The following is a 12092-nucleotide window of genomic DNA, read 5'->3' as shown; positions in this document are numbered from 1 at the left end:
AGATGCCAATACCTGTGCCTTATTTATTTATTTATTTTTAAACTGTGGTTTTTGTAAAAGAGGAGCTGTCAGCCATACTATGCCAGATAAAAAAAATGGCATATATAAGTAGATAAATACTAGCTCTACTTACATAGCATGTGTATTGCACGGTCCAAGTGTTGATTTCAGTGAACTTTATAAAATAAAAAAAGGTAAATGGAGAGAATTCTGTTCGCAGGGGCCATCTTTACTCCCTCCAGCTGAGGCCAATGGTGAGGTAATTTCCTCCCTTACTCCCCCCTCCTCCCCACACCAATAGCGAGCGTTTATTGTAAATGCAGGGAATCCCTAAGGAAATGGTAGCAGGGACGGGTGTCCCCATGGATGTGATGCCACTGCCCTCATGAATTGGCAGAGATGCCTGTCAGGCTGGAGTGTGGGGAGGGGGCAGACACGGACAGTCATGGGAGGCAGCCAATGAGAAGAAAAGGAGTGAGAGTGACACAGGCTGCAGCCAATCAGGCTGAACTAGCTGTGTCTGTGCAGAAACTCCCCCCAGCCCCAGCCTGCACTGCAACTTCTCTTTTGCGGCTAATTACTGGCTGCGTACTAAGGATCTGGGGACATGAGGATTAATCTCTGCAATAAAAAAAGTAAGATTGATTTTAAAGTTATGCATTTCCTTTTTAGCATTCCTTTTATATGATAAACAGATAGAAATAGAGAATTGATTTTGTTTTTCATTCCTAACAGTTACTCTTTAAAGAGACTCCGTAACAAAAAATTGCATCCTGTTTTTTATCATCCTACAAGTTCCAAAAGCTATTCTAATGTGTTCTGGCTTACTGCAGCACTTTGTACTATCACAGTCTCTGTAATAAATCAATGTATCTTTCCCTTGTCAGACTTGTCAGCCTGTGTCTGGAAGGCTGCCAAGTTCTTCAGTGTTGTGGTTCTGCTATGCACTCCCCCCTCAGGGGGGAAAGAAACACACAAATGATCTCTTGAGATTCAAAAGGAAGGCTGTATACAGCCTGCTTGTGTATGGATGTATTTTCTATGTGTGGACATACTGTACATCAACCTACTTCCTGTTTTGGTGGCCATTTTGTTTGTTTATAAACAGACTTTTTAAAACTGTTTTTAACCACTTTTAATGCGGCGGGGAGCGGCGAAATTGTGACAGAGGGGAATAGGAGATGTCCCCTAACGCACTGGTATGTTTACTTTTGTGCGATTTTAACAATACAGATTCTCTTTAAGTACTTCATACAGGAGTTGTATCAATGTAATTGACAAACAACCACATTAAAATGTTTTGAATAGAAAGAGAAATAATCTCTCACAACAGCCAAAAAAAAGGAGAACTTGCAAAGCTAATACAATTTTCTGTTAGATTTACCTGTGTAACAACAAACTTATCTGGTGTGGTCTCTGGAGGCTGTTCTGATAGTGTGGAGCAGCTGGAGGAAGCTTCCTCTTCCTCTTTGATCAATGGCATTCCCGGCTCCCCTGTAGACGTGAATCAGAATGTTCACATCCCCGGCTCCCCTGTAGATGTGGGCCGGCGTGTTGTTTCTGGCAGGATACGCGCAGCTCAGAGCTGCCTTTATAGGCTGAGGAGGCGTGTCTGATGGGATGTCAGCTGTGATGTCAATTCTGGGGGCTGGGCTGCCTCTTGGGTATTTAAGGCCAGAGTATTCACTTGCTCGTGGGCATTAATACTAATCAGTACGCTGGTTTTTGGTCCTTATCATTGTGAGATAGTTGTTTGAGAGCTACATTTCATAGATTGCGCATCAGCCCAATATATATGTACTCCAGTCAGTTTAGAACTGTGTAATATATATATATATTGTAATTATAGTCATTATTGTATTTCTGTGTATGATCCGGCAAGTCCACCACTCTGATTAAAGTCTCATCCCTTTGTACCTCAGTCATCTGATACCCATTATAGACCTCGGCTAGCTTAACGACTTTGTCTCTGTCTCATCCTTGTCTGTGCCTCGTATATCTGATCCTATGTGTATGACGTCTGCCTGAATATTGACCTAGCACCTGTCTCTATCCCTTGTACTGTAGTCATCTGATTACCTGTGTAACGATCTTAGCCCGTTTTTGACCTAGCTCTACATTAGTCCTTCTGTACCGCGCATTTCTGACTTTTTGTATATGGCCCGAGGTTCGACCTGACCTTTATTTATTGTATTTTCTGTGTGTACGTTAGACCCAGCATTAAAACCTGCCAGATCGATTTTTCCAACATTTCCGATCTTAATTTCGATCGATTTTCTGATTGATTTCCATAGAAGTGAATGGAAATCAATCGTAAAATAGATCAGAAAATCGATCGAAATTCAGATCGGACATGTTGGAAAAAATCGATCTGGCAGCTAAATCTAACAAGAAATTGTATTGTGTGTACCTAGCATAAGATTCCAGTTTAACTTTTTTGTCTCCCGGCAGCTCAAACAGAAGGACAATGAAACTTCTTTGTCACAGTACCTGCCGGTATCTGATGTGCTGTATGGTCCCAGTGAGCTCACACTTCTCGATATCTCATCCCAGACAGGCTTCAGCTGGCAAAATGATCCCAGGCCACTTTCTATTTGTTTATAGGTTGAGTCAATCTTCTCAACACTGAAACATAGTGACAAACATCATATTGTAGTGACAATGAACAACATTATATATCTCATGAATTTTTTTTAGTTACGGGTTCAACAGATGTACATAAACGTTTGAAGCTAATGTTGCCTACTCAAAACATTCTTTGCAATGCCACCTTATGCCCTGGTCAATTTATGGCTGCATGCAAATATATGGAGTGAGGAGTGCGTCCCAAACTGTGGTTTTAATACAGGAGGATAGCATTTGGAAAACAGCATTGCTCCGAACGACCATGTAGACAAGCCCTCTCAACCACGCCAATGTACAAACATTCTATTACTTCCAGAAGAAAAATACAAGGGTTACAAGGTATGAAAGGAGTCCATGCTGGTCTTCATCTCCTGGAGGTCCTCCATTAGAAGTTCTCGCTCCTTCTTGGCACAAGCCACCTGGGACAGCACTGACTCCATCTGGTTGTTCATGTGGAAGACCAGACTCTGCATGTTCTTCTGTACCGCTACGGTCATCTCACAGGTGTCACTAATTTGGGCTAGACTGCTCCTGTAGAAACAAAAGGAGCATTTTAGCTCAGGGGGCAAACGGTAGACATGATCCTCGTAACACGAACCACATGGCACACCTGATATCATGTTCTTTCATAATCTAAAGCCCAACGCAGATCCTGCTGGAAGCAGTGGTCTTTAAAGGACAGCTATTGCAAACTTTGTAAATGATTAAATACATACATATAAAATGGAGATTTACCTACAGTAATATGCATTATTAATTACTTTTTTCCTATGTTGCCGATCTGACAGGTTTTGGTCTAGTCTAGTCCATCTCCTCTTGAGGGATTATTAGATATTTCTTTATCTATAAAAGAGCATATTGAACTGCATTTGCTTAGTCCAACTGCCAAAAAAGTGTGCAAAAAAATACTGAGGATGGACTGCATCTTTATATAAATTCTTTCCAGGGATTTCTTTTGTAAAGAATAAAGGTAATACTGAGAATCTTGCATGAGGAGATGGACTAGTCCATACCTACAGTGAGCAACAGCAACATAGAAAAAAAAGTTATTTATATTGCATTTTACTCTAGAAGAAATGTACATTTTATAGGTATATATATATATATTAATTACATTTTACATATTTTCATGATAGTGGTCCTATAAAGCAGAGCTTCATATACCACTTTAACTATTTAAGGACCACATGCTTTACTTTACCACCCCTCCCCCCCAGTTTACAAATGAGGCCACTGCAGCTTTAAGGGCTTGCTGCAGGGCTATTCAACTCAGCACACAAGTGATCCCCCCCCCCCCTTTCTGCCCACCAACAGAGCTTTCTATTGCTGGGCTCTGATCACTGCTGGCATGTTTTTTTTTTATTTATTTATTGTTTATTAATTTTAAATAAATTTGTCCTTTTTCTAATATTTTTTTTTATACTCCCTCCCTCCCTTCTCCCGACAGCCAATCACAGCAATCGGTTGTCATAGGCATCAGCCTATGACAGCCAATCGCTTCTATGCCTCCCCAGGGGACAGCTGAGTGATACGGCTGTGCCCAGTACAGCGCTGTATATTGTAAATCACCGCTGGGAGACTGATGACGGAGCGGAGATGCGTGCAATCTCCTGCAAAACACTCCCCCAGGACTTCACGCAATTGGCATTGAGCGGTCCTGGGGCTGCCACAGCGTTCACGCCAATTGGCGTGGAGCGGTTGGCAAAAGGTTAAATAAGTTTGGCATGGGAGAAATAATATTCTTTTATATTTTACATTTGGAGATTTTTTTTAACCTATTAGCAGCCACATATACTGTAGCAATACTATATGTGCGCTGTATGGCCATTTTTATTTATTTTTTGGGCACTGGGGAAGTGTGCCTTCCCCAACCTGGCATGGTGTGCAGAGAGTGGCACAAGGAGATGTCATATTTACCTGTTCCCAACGGCTGGATGGCGTCTCCTCACCTCCACCCGCGGTGCTGCAATGCCGAGTCGACATCCTTTTCAGAGTTTTGATCACATGATATGACATGTGATTGTAACCCAGGGGATGGAGTAAGCCTTACAGCGCCGCCCGGTGGTGGAGTCTCTTCCATCACTCCTCTTCCACCGCTGACACCATCCTCTGGGTTACAATGACATCGTATCATGTGATTGGAATTCCGAAGAGGATGCAGGGAGTGCAGCTCCACCGGTGGATGAAGAGGAGATACCATCCAGCCGCCCGGAACAGGTAAATATACAGATGCTCCCTGCGCCGGTCTTTATAGCTGCATTAGGCACCTAAACCGCATATGCCATTAGAAGACACACTGGCACACATTATCTATCTATAGATAATGCAAGCAGGACTGCTAACAGGTTAAATGAAACAGGGGCGTAACTAGAAATCACTGGGCCCCCCTGCAAAACTTTGGATGGGGCCCCCTCCCCCTACACACTAAATAGGGACTGTCTACAAATCTTTGTCTACAAAACTTTGCACGATTTATTTTCAGTGGCTGAGCAGATGCAGTCATTAGAACAATTGTGCAGAGAGCAGAAGTTTTTTCTCCCTCTGCCCTTAGTTGTCAGTCTCTCAGGATAGGGCCCCCGGTGGCTTTTGGGCCCCCCTGCAGCTGCATCCCTTGCAGGGTCTATTGTTACGCCCCTGAAATTAAATAAGAACAAGGTAGGGTGCTTCATTTTGTGCTTTGTTCAGTGCAGCTCACTGGTTGCTGTTAGGGATCACTGCCTCGTATGACATGATGTTCCTGCAGGATGTGCTGCTGCAGCTGTCAGTCTTCCTTGACGGAGCAATACATCTGGAATATAATGTATTGCAGAATCATACCAGCAGGGTGCGCTGCTGCTGCTGCTGTCAGTCTTCCTTGGCAGAGCAATACATTCGGAATATAATGTATTGCAGAATCCTACCAGCAGGGTGCACTGCTGCTGCTGCTGTCAGTCTTCCTTGGCAGAGCAATACATCTGGTATATAATGTATTGCAGAATCATACCTGATATCTTGCATTGCAGAGTAGAGTGATGTCATTTCCTGCTTCTCCCAGACTCTCTCAGCTGTAGAGGTAGCATGGGTGGTATCCAGACTATGCTGCAGTTCTTTAATAGACATATGAAGGGATGCCATTATCTGCTTCATGCGCAAATCTTCCATCTCCTTGGAAATATGCTCCAGTTTTTCCTGCCGAAACACACATTTCTCTGACTAACAGACGACTCGGTCCCGTTTATTTTGGGTACTGGGAAACTAAAGTGCAAGTCTTATTTATTTGATAATCACAGTGAAACAAGCGTAAGCTATATGCACAGGCAGGTCTTTCCATTTCATCATGATTCTGTAAAATGCAGTAACTGCAGCAGCAGCTTATTACTTGTCTATTAATTATTACTTCTCTTACTTGCATTGTGTAGGGCAGAGGTTCTCAACGTGTGGTACGCGTACCCCAGGGGGTACTTCTGAAGGTTCCAGGGGGTACTCAGGCTTGATATACTTAACCAAGAATAACCAATTTAGAGTTTTAGAAAATGATAAATCTTATTTAAACAACACCAAATAAGTATTTTAGTTAATTAAAAGCAATAGTAAGTGCTTGGAAATTGTTTCAAACCAATTATCATGTACTACGATTAAATATATATTTGTCAAGGGGTACTTGAGATAATGTGTACTATGCTAGGGGGTACTTGGTGAGTACAGGGTTTTAAAAGGGGTACATGCCAATAAAATGTTGAGAAACACTGGTGTAGGGGATGCAGAGGTAGCGACCGCACCAGGGCCCCTGGACCAGAGGTGCCCAGTAGGGGCCCTCCTTTAAAGAGAATCTGTATTGTTAAAATCGCACAAAAGTAAACATACCAGTGTGTTAGGGGACATCTCCTATTACCCTCTGTCACAATTTCGCCGCTCCCCGCCGCATTAAAAGTGGTTAAAAACAGTTTTTAAAAGTGTTTATAAACAAACAAAATGGCTACCAAAACAGGAAGTAGGTTGATGTACAGTATGTCCACACATAGAAAATACATCCATACACAAGCAGGCTGTATACACCCTTCCTTTTGAATCTCAAGAGATCATTTGTGTGTTTCTTTCCCCCTGTTCTCATGCACTGAAGTTTCAGGCTGCTCTTTTCTTCCTGCAAACAGCTTTGCCCTTGTCTGTAATTCTTCAGTATGTGAAAGCCCAGCCAGCCCAGAGGACGACTTATCCAGCTTGTAAAAGATAAGAGCGAAGAGAGAAGCTGCTCTAATCTAAATAATACACAGGCAGTGTGCATAGAGGGGCTTGGAAGGGGGAGTTCATAGCAGAACCACAACACTGAAGAACTTGGCAGCCTTCCAGACACAGGCTGACAAGTCTGACAAGAGAGAGATCAGTTGATTTATTACAGAGATGGTGATAGCAGAAAGTGCTGCAATAAGCCAGAACACATTAGAATAGCTTTTGGAACTTGTAGGATGATAAAAAACAGGATGCAATTTTTGTTACGGAGTCTCTTTAAGCACTTTATTATTGGTGCTAAGTTGGTAATGACCACCTCCATATGCACTTTGATTGGTTGTAACTATTTCTGTTCTCCTCCCCTTCTTACACCTCTCTGACACTGCAGCTGTCCTTGGCAGGTTATCAGTTGTTATGTATAGACTAGAGTACTTGAGGGGGCCCAATGTAAAACATGCACTGGGGCCCAGAGCTCCTAAGCTACGTTACTGCTCACTTGCTGCTGCCAAATGTACCAGCTTTATCATACTCATGATATAATGGAAAATATGAATTGATACTGTGTTTTACAACTATTTTCTATATATTTGAATCAATCAATTAATCAATCAATCATTAAAGCAACAATATTGTAATTCATAATATTGGAGTTGTGCTGTTTACTATGGCTATTCCTCATGTCCTTTCCTTTAACCACTTCCAAACAGTGGGGATTGAAATCTATGCTCTGTTTGTGTCCTATTATGCCTGTCAGGGCATAGATTTCAATTATCGCCGTTCTGTCGGCTCGCTCTCGTCGTTCCCGCCGCTGTCCGTGTCACTGCACCTGCTTGCTCTGCTGTCAGGCTGACAGCAGAGTTTCCATATACTGGGCAGGAGCCAATCACAGCAATTACATTCCTTAAAAGGGCATAGCTGTCAGGTTCCGAGGGGGTTAAAAAGAAAACAAAAAAAACACTGCTACCTGTGGACATAACTAGTACTGCAACATAAGAACATTGTACATAATGTAGGCTTGTAGTCTAACAAAAACACTAACTGTATATTGTATATAACAAAAACACAAATTGTATATTGTATATAACAAAAACACTAACTGAATCAGTACTCTGCACAATAAAAAAACACATGCGAATGAGTTCTTTCTTACACTGCTGCATGAGCTAATATTCGCTTGGCAAGCATGAGATAAACAATCATCGGCCCATAAAACGGGTAACTGTAACTGAATTAAGCCTTTGGATTTTAATGTACATAGCTAGGTAAAAGAAAGCAGATTCGCCATCACACATACATTCAGCTCACTGCAAGACTTCCTCAACTCTTCTGTGTCCACTTGTTCCGCTTCCAGATTTTCACAAAGATCTTCACACTCAGCCTGGAAACAGAAATCACAGCAAATAAGAAATGCCAGAATCCAGCTCCATAACAATCATGCAGAATTGTAGCTTGTGGAGATGCTTGTGATGCATGCATACGTGCAAAATGGGCACCATGGAAATTTGTGCACTGATAATAGTCACTAAGGGCTCGTTCACACTAGAGGCGCTTTGTGATTTTTTTAAGCGCTGGCGGTTTTTCAAAATCGCCCTGAAAGCGCTTGTGCAATGATTCTCTATGAGAGAGGTCACGTCTGAGCGGTTTGTTTCCGATCCGCTCAGAAAAGCATTGCATGTACCATTTTTGAGCTGATTTTGCCTCAATGAAAGGTATAGGAAAAACGCAAAACGCTCACAATATTGCTTTGTGCAGCGATTGCGTTCGCATTTTTAAGAATAAATGCATTGTATTTATTATTTTCCAGGTCAAAGAGTTCACTTCCTGACTTGCGTGAGGAATTAATTAAAAATCCGCCCTGGAAAAGCGCTTGGAAAAGTGCTTATCACAAAAACGCAACGCCCACCCAAGCACAGGGAAACAAAAAAAAAATTGCGTCAAAAAAAGCTGAACGCTAACGCGAGCAGAACACAGTGTGAACAAGGCCTAATAGAATATTGGTTGAATTACCCATACTCTACTGCTGTGCAGTGCTAATGTAATGCTGGGATGGCATACTTTGACCACCCAGTGCAACAAGGCTAAGTAGCTGGATAATGGTAGAGGCTCCACAGATGGACACAGGAGTAATAAACAAGGGAGCAAGATTGCCCAGAGCAACTGCAGCTCTGGGCCGCCTGTCAGGCAAGATGCTAAGTGATACAATACACAACAGACATAGTCGGTAATAGGCTTGGGCCATACACATTAATTAAGAAGTCAGTCGTATAGGAAGGATTATGCAGATTCGTAGCCGAGAGGCAGGCAATGGTCGGTACACAATACAATATACAATATTACAAATAATACAATACTGATTGACTAGAGTACATATATATCGTGCTGTTGCACAGAATATGAAATGTAGCTCTCAAATAACTCACTAGCTAAAGCACAAGTAATGACAATTAACAAGACAGACAACACACAGACAGACGGAATGCTCAGCCAATCTAGTCGCTGTTTCAGCGACGGCAACATTCACACTGAGATAGACAAGACTAACAGGTAGGAATGAAACTAATGGCAACCGCTGCTATAGTTCGTCCTCAAGAACAAGGCAAGAACAAGGCTAGAAGGAGTACTACCAGTCACCAACGTGGTGCTGGCAGAATCCAAACTATCAGGATCAGAAGAACTTCACTGACCCCCACAGGTCAGCAAACGTCCAGCAGACATGAAAATACAGAGCAAGGCATTATACATGTTTACAATAACAACTTTCACAGCATAGACCCAAAGACAACTCAGAGAGCTGAACGCTATGTCGGGCGAGGTCTGAAATGGGAGGCAGACTTTTATGCCGGCATCAGCCAATGGATGCAGGCAGGGCCGGCCTTAGATTTCTCAGCGCCCTGAGCAAAACCAGATTTTGGTCCCCCTTATCCAATCCAATCCTTAGCTGACTTGATTACCATTTGCTATCTGAAAGACTATCATAACAAATGCATGCAGTACTATGCAACAACATGCATGCAGGAAATCCAGGGCTATCTGGCTGCAGTTCAACTGCAGCAAACCATAGGAGGAATCCTGACAGCATCCTGAACTGCTCTGAACTGCAGAGTGATTGCAAATGACAATAAGACTCACTGCGAATGCACAACCGAATGCAAGCAGACAAGTCATAACTGCCCAGTTGCAGCTCCACTGCAAGCGACAGAACATGCTACAGGAGAGATCCTGACAGCTAATTTATTGTGGTCGGATAGTGTACTGGTTAAGGGCTCGGACACAGGAGACCAGGATCAAATCTTAGCACTTCCTATCCTATTCAGTAAGCGAGGACACAATCAGTAAGGAGACCCTGGGCAAGACTCCCTAACACTGCTAGTTACTGCAGCTCTGGCGCTTTGAGTCTGCCGGGAGAAAAACATGATATAAATTTTCTGTGTCTGAGTTGTGCTGGTTTTGCTCTAAATGCCTCTACTCTATGCCAACCTCTACCTGCAAACCGACTACTTCTGTATGAAAACCTAATTTAAACATCTGTGATCTGTAATCAGCTTTGATCACTGCTCTCTGCAAATCTACCTCTGCAAGTCAGTCTGTGCTTAGGAGGTAGAAGGGGCATTTACTGGAAAAGGAAAGGATAATGCAGAGAACACTGGTCAGACCTTATCTACAGATCACAGATATGTGAGTAAAGCTTTCACACAGGGATGTAGTAATATTACATTTGGTGTGCAGTGTTTAAAGTTTATGCTCTGCCATGGAGGAGTTTTATCAACAAAAGGAAGCTGTAAGAGCTCGTCAGACCAATAATGCATATAAGCATTATTACCGTAATTAGGGAGGAATAAAGGATCTGATTCCCTATATTTATGGAATAATTTGTTTATCATTTAAATGAACTCTGAACAAAGACCTTTTGCATCCTGAGCCAAGAACTCTTCTCCTTCAGATCCATAACAGAGTCCTTGGCTTTCATTAGGACAGACGTTGGTATGGTTTCCTGTAAATGAAACAACAACAAAAATAAACAGTAAATTATTACAGGTAATAAAGGGATATTGTTATATAAGTATAGTTTTCGCATTAAATTGTATTTTTAAAGGGAACCTAAAGTGAGAGGAATACGGAGGCGGCCATCTTCCTTCCCTTATAAAGCATGCTCGGCTGTCAGGCTGAGCTTTTGGCTTGTCTGAGTCACTCACCTGCAACAAGGAGGCAGCCAATGGAGTCAGACCAGAGTCGGACCATGTGATCTGCATGCTCATTCTTGGCCATTGACTTATAGTATTAGAGGCACAGAAGTCAAGCAACTGGCACTGTTTATTAGAGAATGAAAATAGCCGCCTTCGTATTCAATATAACAGACAAAGACAGCACCCTTGCTTTGTGATTGGTATGGAAATAGTGGCAAATGATCAGTCATAATGTTTACCGAGCGTTAAAGAGAAGCTTAAAGCTAAAAAAAATGATTTCAACTTACCTGGGGCTTCTTCCAGACCCCTGTACTGTGCCCACAACGTCCTCCTGATCCCCTCCGGCCAGCAGCGGTGACCCCCGCAAAGCTGGCCGGTCAACGGCAGTCAGCTACTGTGCATGCAGGTCCCCAAGCCGCGTGCACCCTAATTGCACTGGTGGTGTCGATTTCTGCTTACTGTGCTTGCGCAGAATGCTCCCAGCCCGGCATGCACAGTAGCCGCCAACTATTTAGTCAGCTTTGCGGGGGTCACTGCTGCTGGCCGGTGATCAGGAGGATGTCTTAAAGAGGAACTGTAACGACAAAACGGCCCCTGGGGGGTACTCACCTCGGGTGGGGGAAGCCTCAGGATCCTAATGAGGCTTCCCACGCCGTCCTGCGTCCCTCGGGGGTCTCGCTGTAGCCCTCCGTACAGCGGTGACGCAATATTTACCTTCCTGGCTCCTGCGCAGGCGCTCTGATGGCTGTCGGCGCCGAAGTAGGCGGAAATACCCGATCGCCGTCGGGTCTGCTCTACTGCGCAGGCGCAAGTTTCCGGCGCCTGCGCAGTAGAGCGGACCCGACGGAGATCGGGTATTTCCGTCTATTTCCGTGCCGAAAGTCGCCACAGCGCCCCCGCTGGAGCCAGCAAAGGTAAATATTGAACTGACAGTCGGCACAGTCGCCGGCTGTTCGGAGGGCTGCGGCGAGACCCCCGTGGGACAGAGGACGGCGTGGGAAGCCTCATTAGGATCCCGAGGCTTCCCCCACCCGAGGTGAGTACCCCCCAGGGGATGTTTTTCATGTTACAGTCTCT

General features: G+C 43.6%; 1 protein-coding gene across 1 annotated transcript in view; it reads right to left on the bottom strand.

The window, feature by feature from the left end:
- Positions 1–12092, bottom strand: part of TSKS (testis specific serine kinase substrate) — a 43141-nt gene that overhangs the window by 15948 nt on the left and 15101 nt on the right. The window contains exons 3-7 of the mRNA XM_068243001.1: positions 10736–10822; positions 8126–8209; positions 5609–5793; positions 2962–3156; positions 2491–2625 (exon numbers count right to left, since the gene is read on the bottom strand). Coding sequence (XP_068099102.1) covers positions 2491–2625; positions 2962–3156; positions 5609–5793; positions 8126–8209; positions 10736–10822 — 686 coding nt within the window. The remainder of the gene's footprint in view (positions 1–2490; positions 2626–2961; positions 3157–5608; positions 5794–8125; positions 8210–10735; positions 10823–12092) is intronic.

This window comes from Hyperolius riggenbachi, chromosome 6 (genome assembly GCF_040937935.1).
Source record: "Hyperolius riggenbachi isolate aHypRig1 chromosome 6, aHypRig1.pri, whole genome shotgun sequence".
NCBI lineage: Eukaryota > Metazoa > Chordata > Amphibia > Anura > Hyperoliidae > Hyperolius > Hyperolius riggenbachi.
This window is presented reverse-complemented; position numbering and strand designations above follow the sequence as displayed.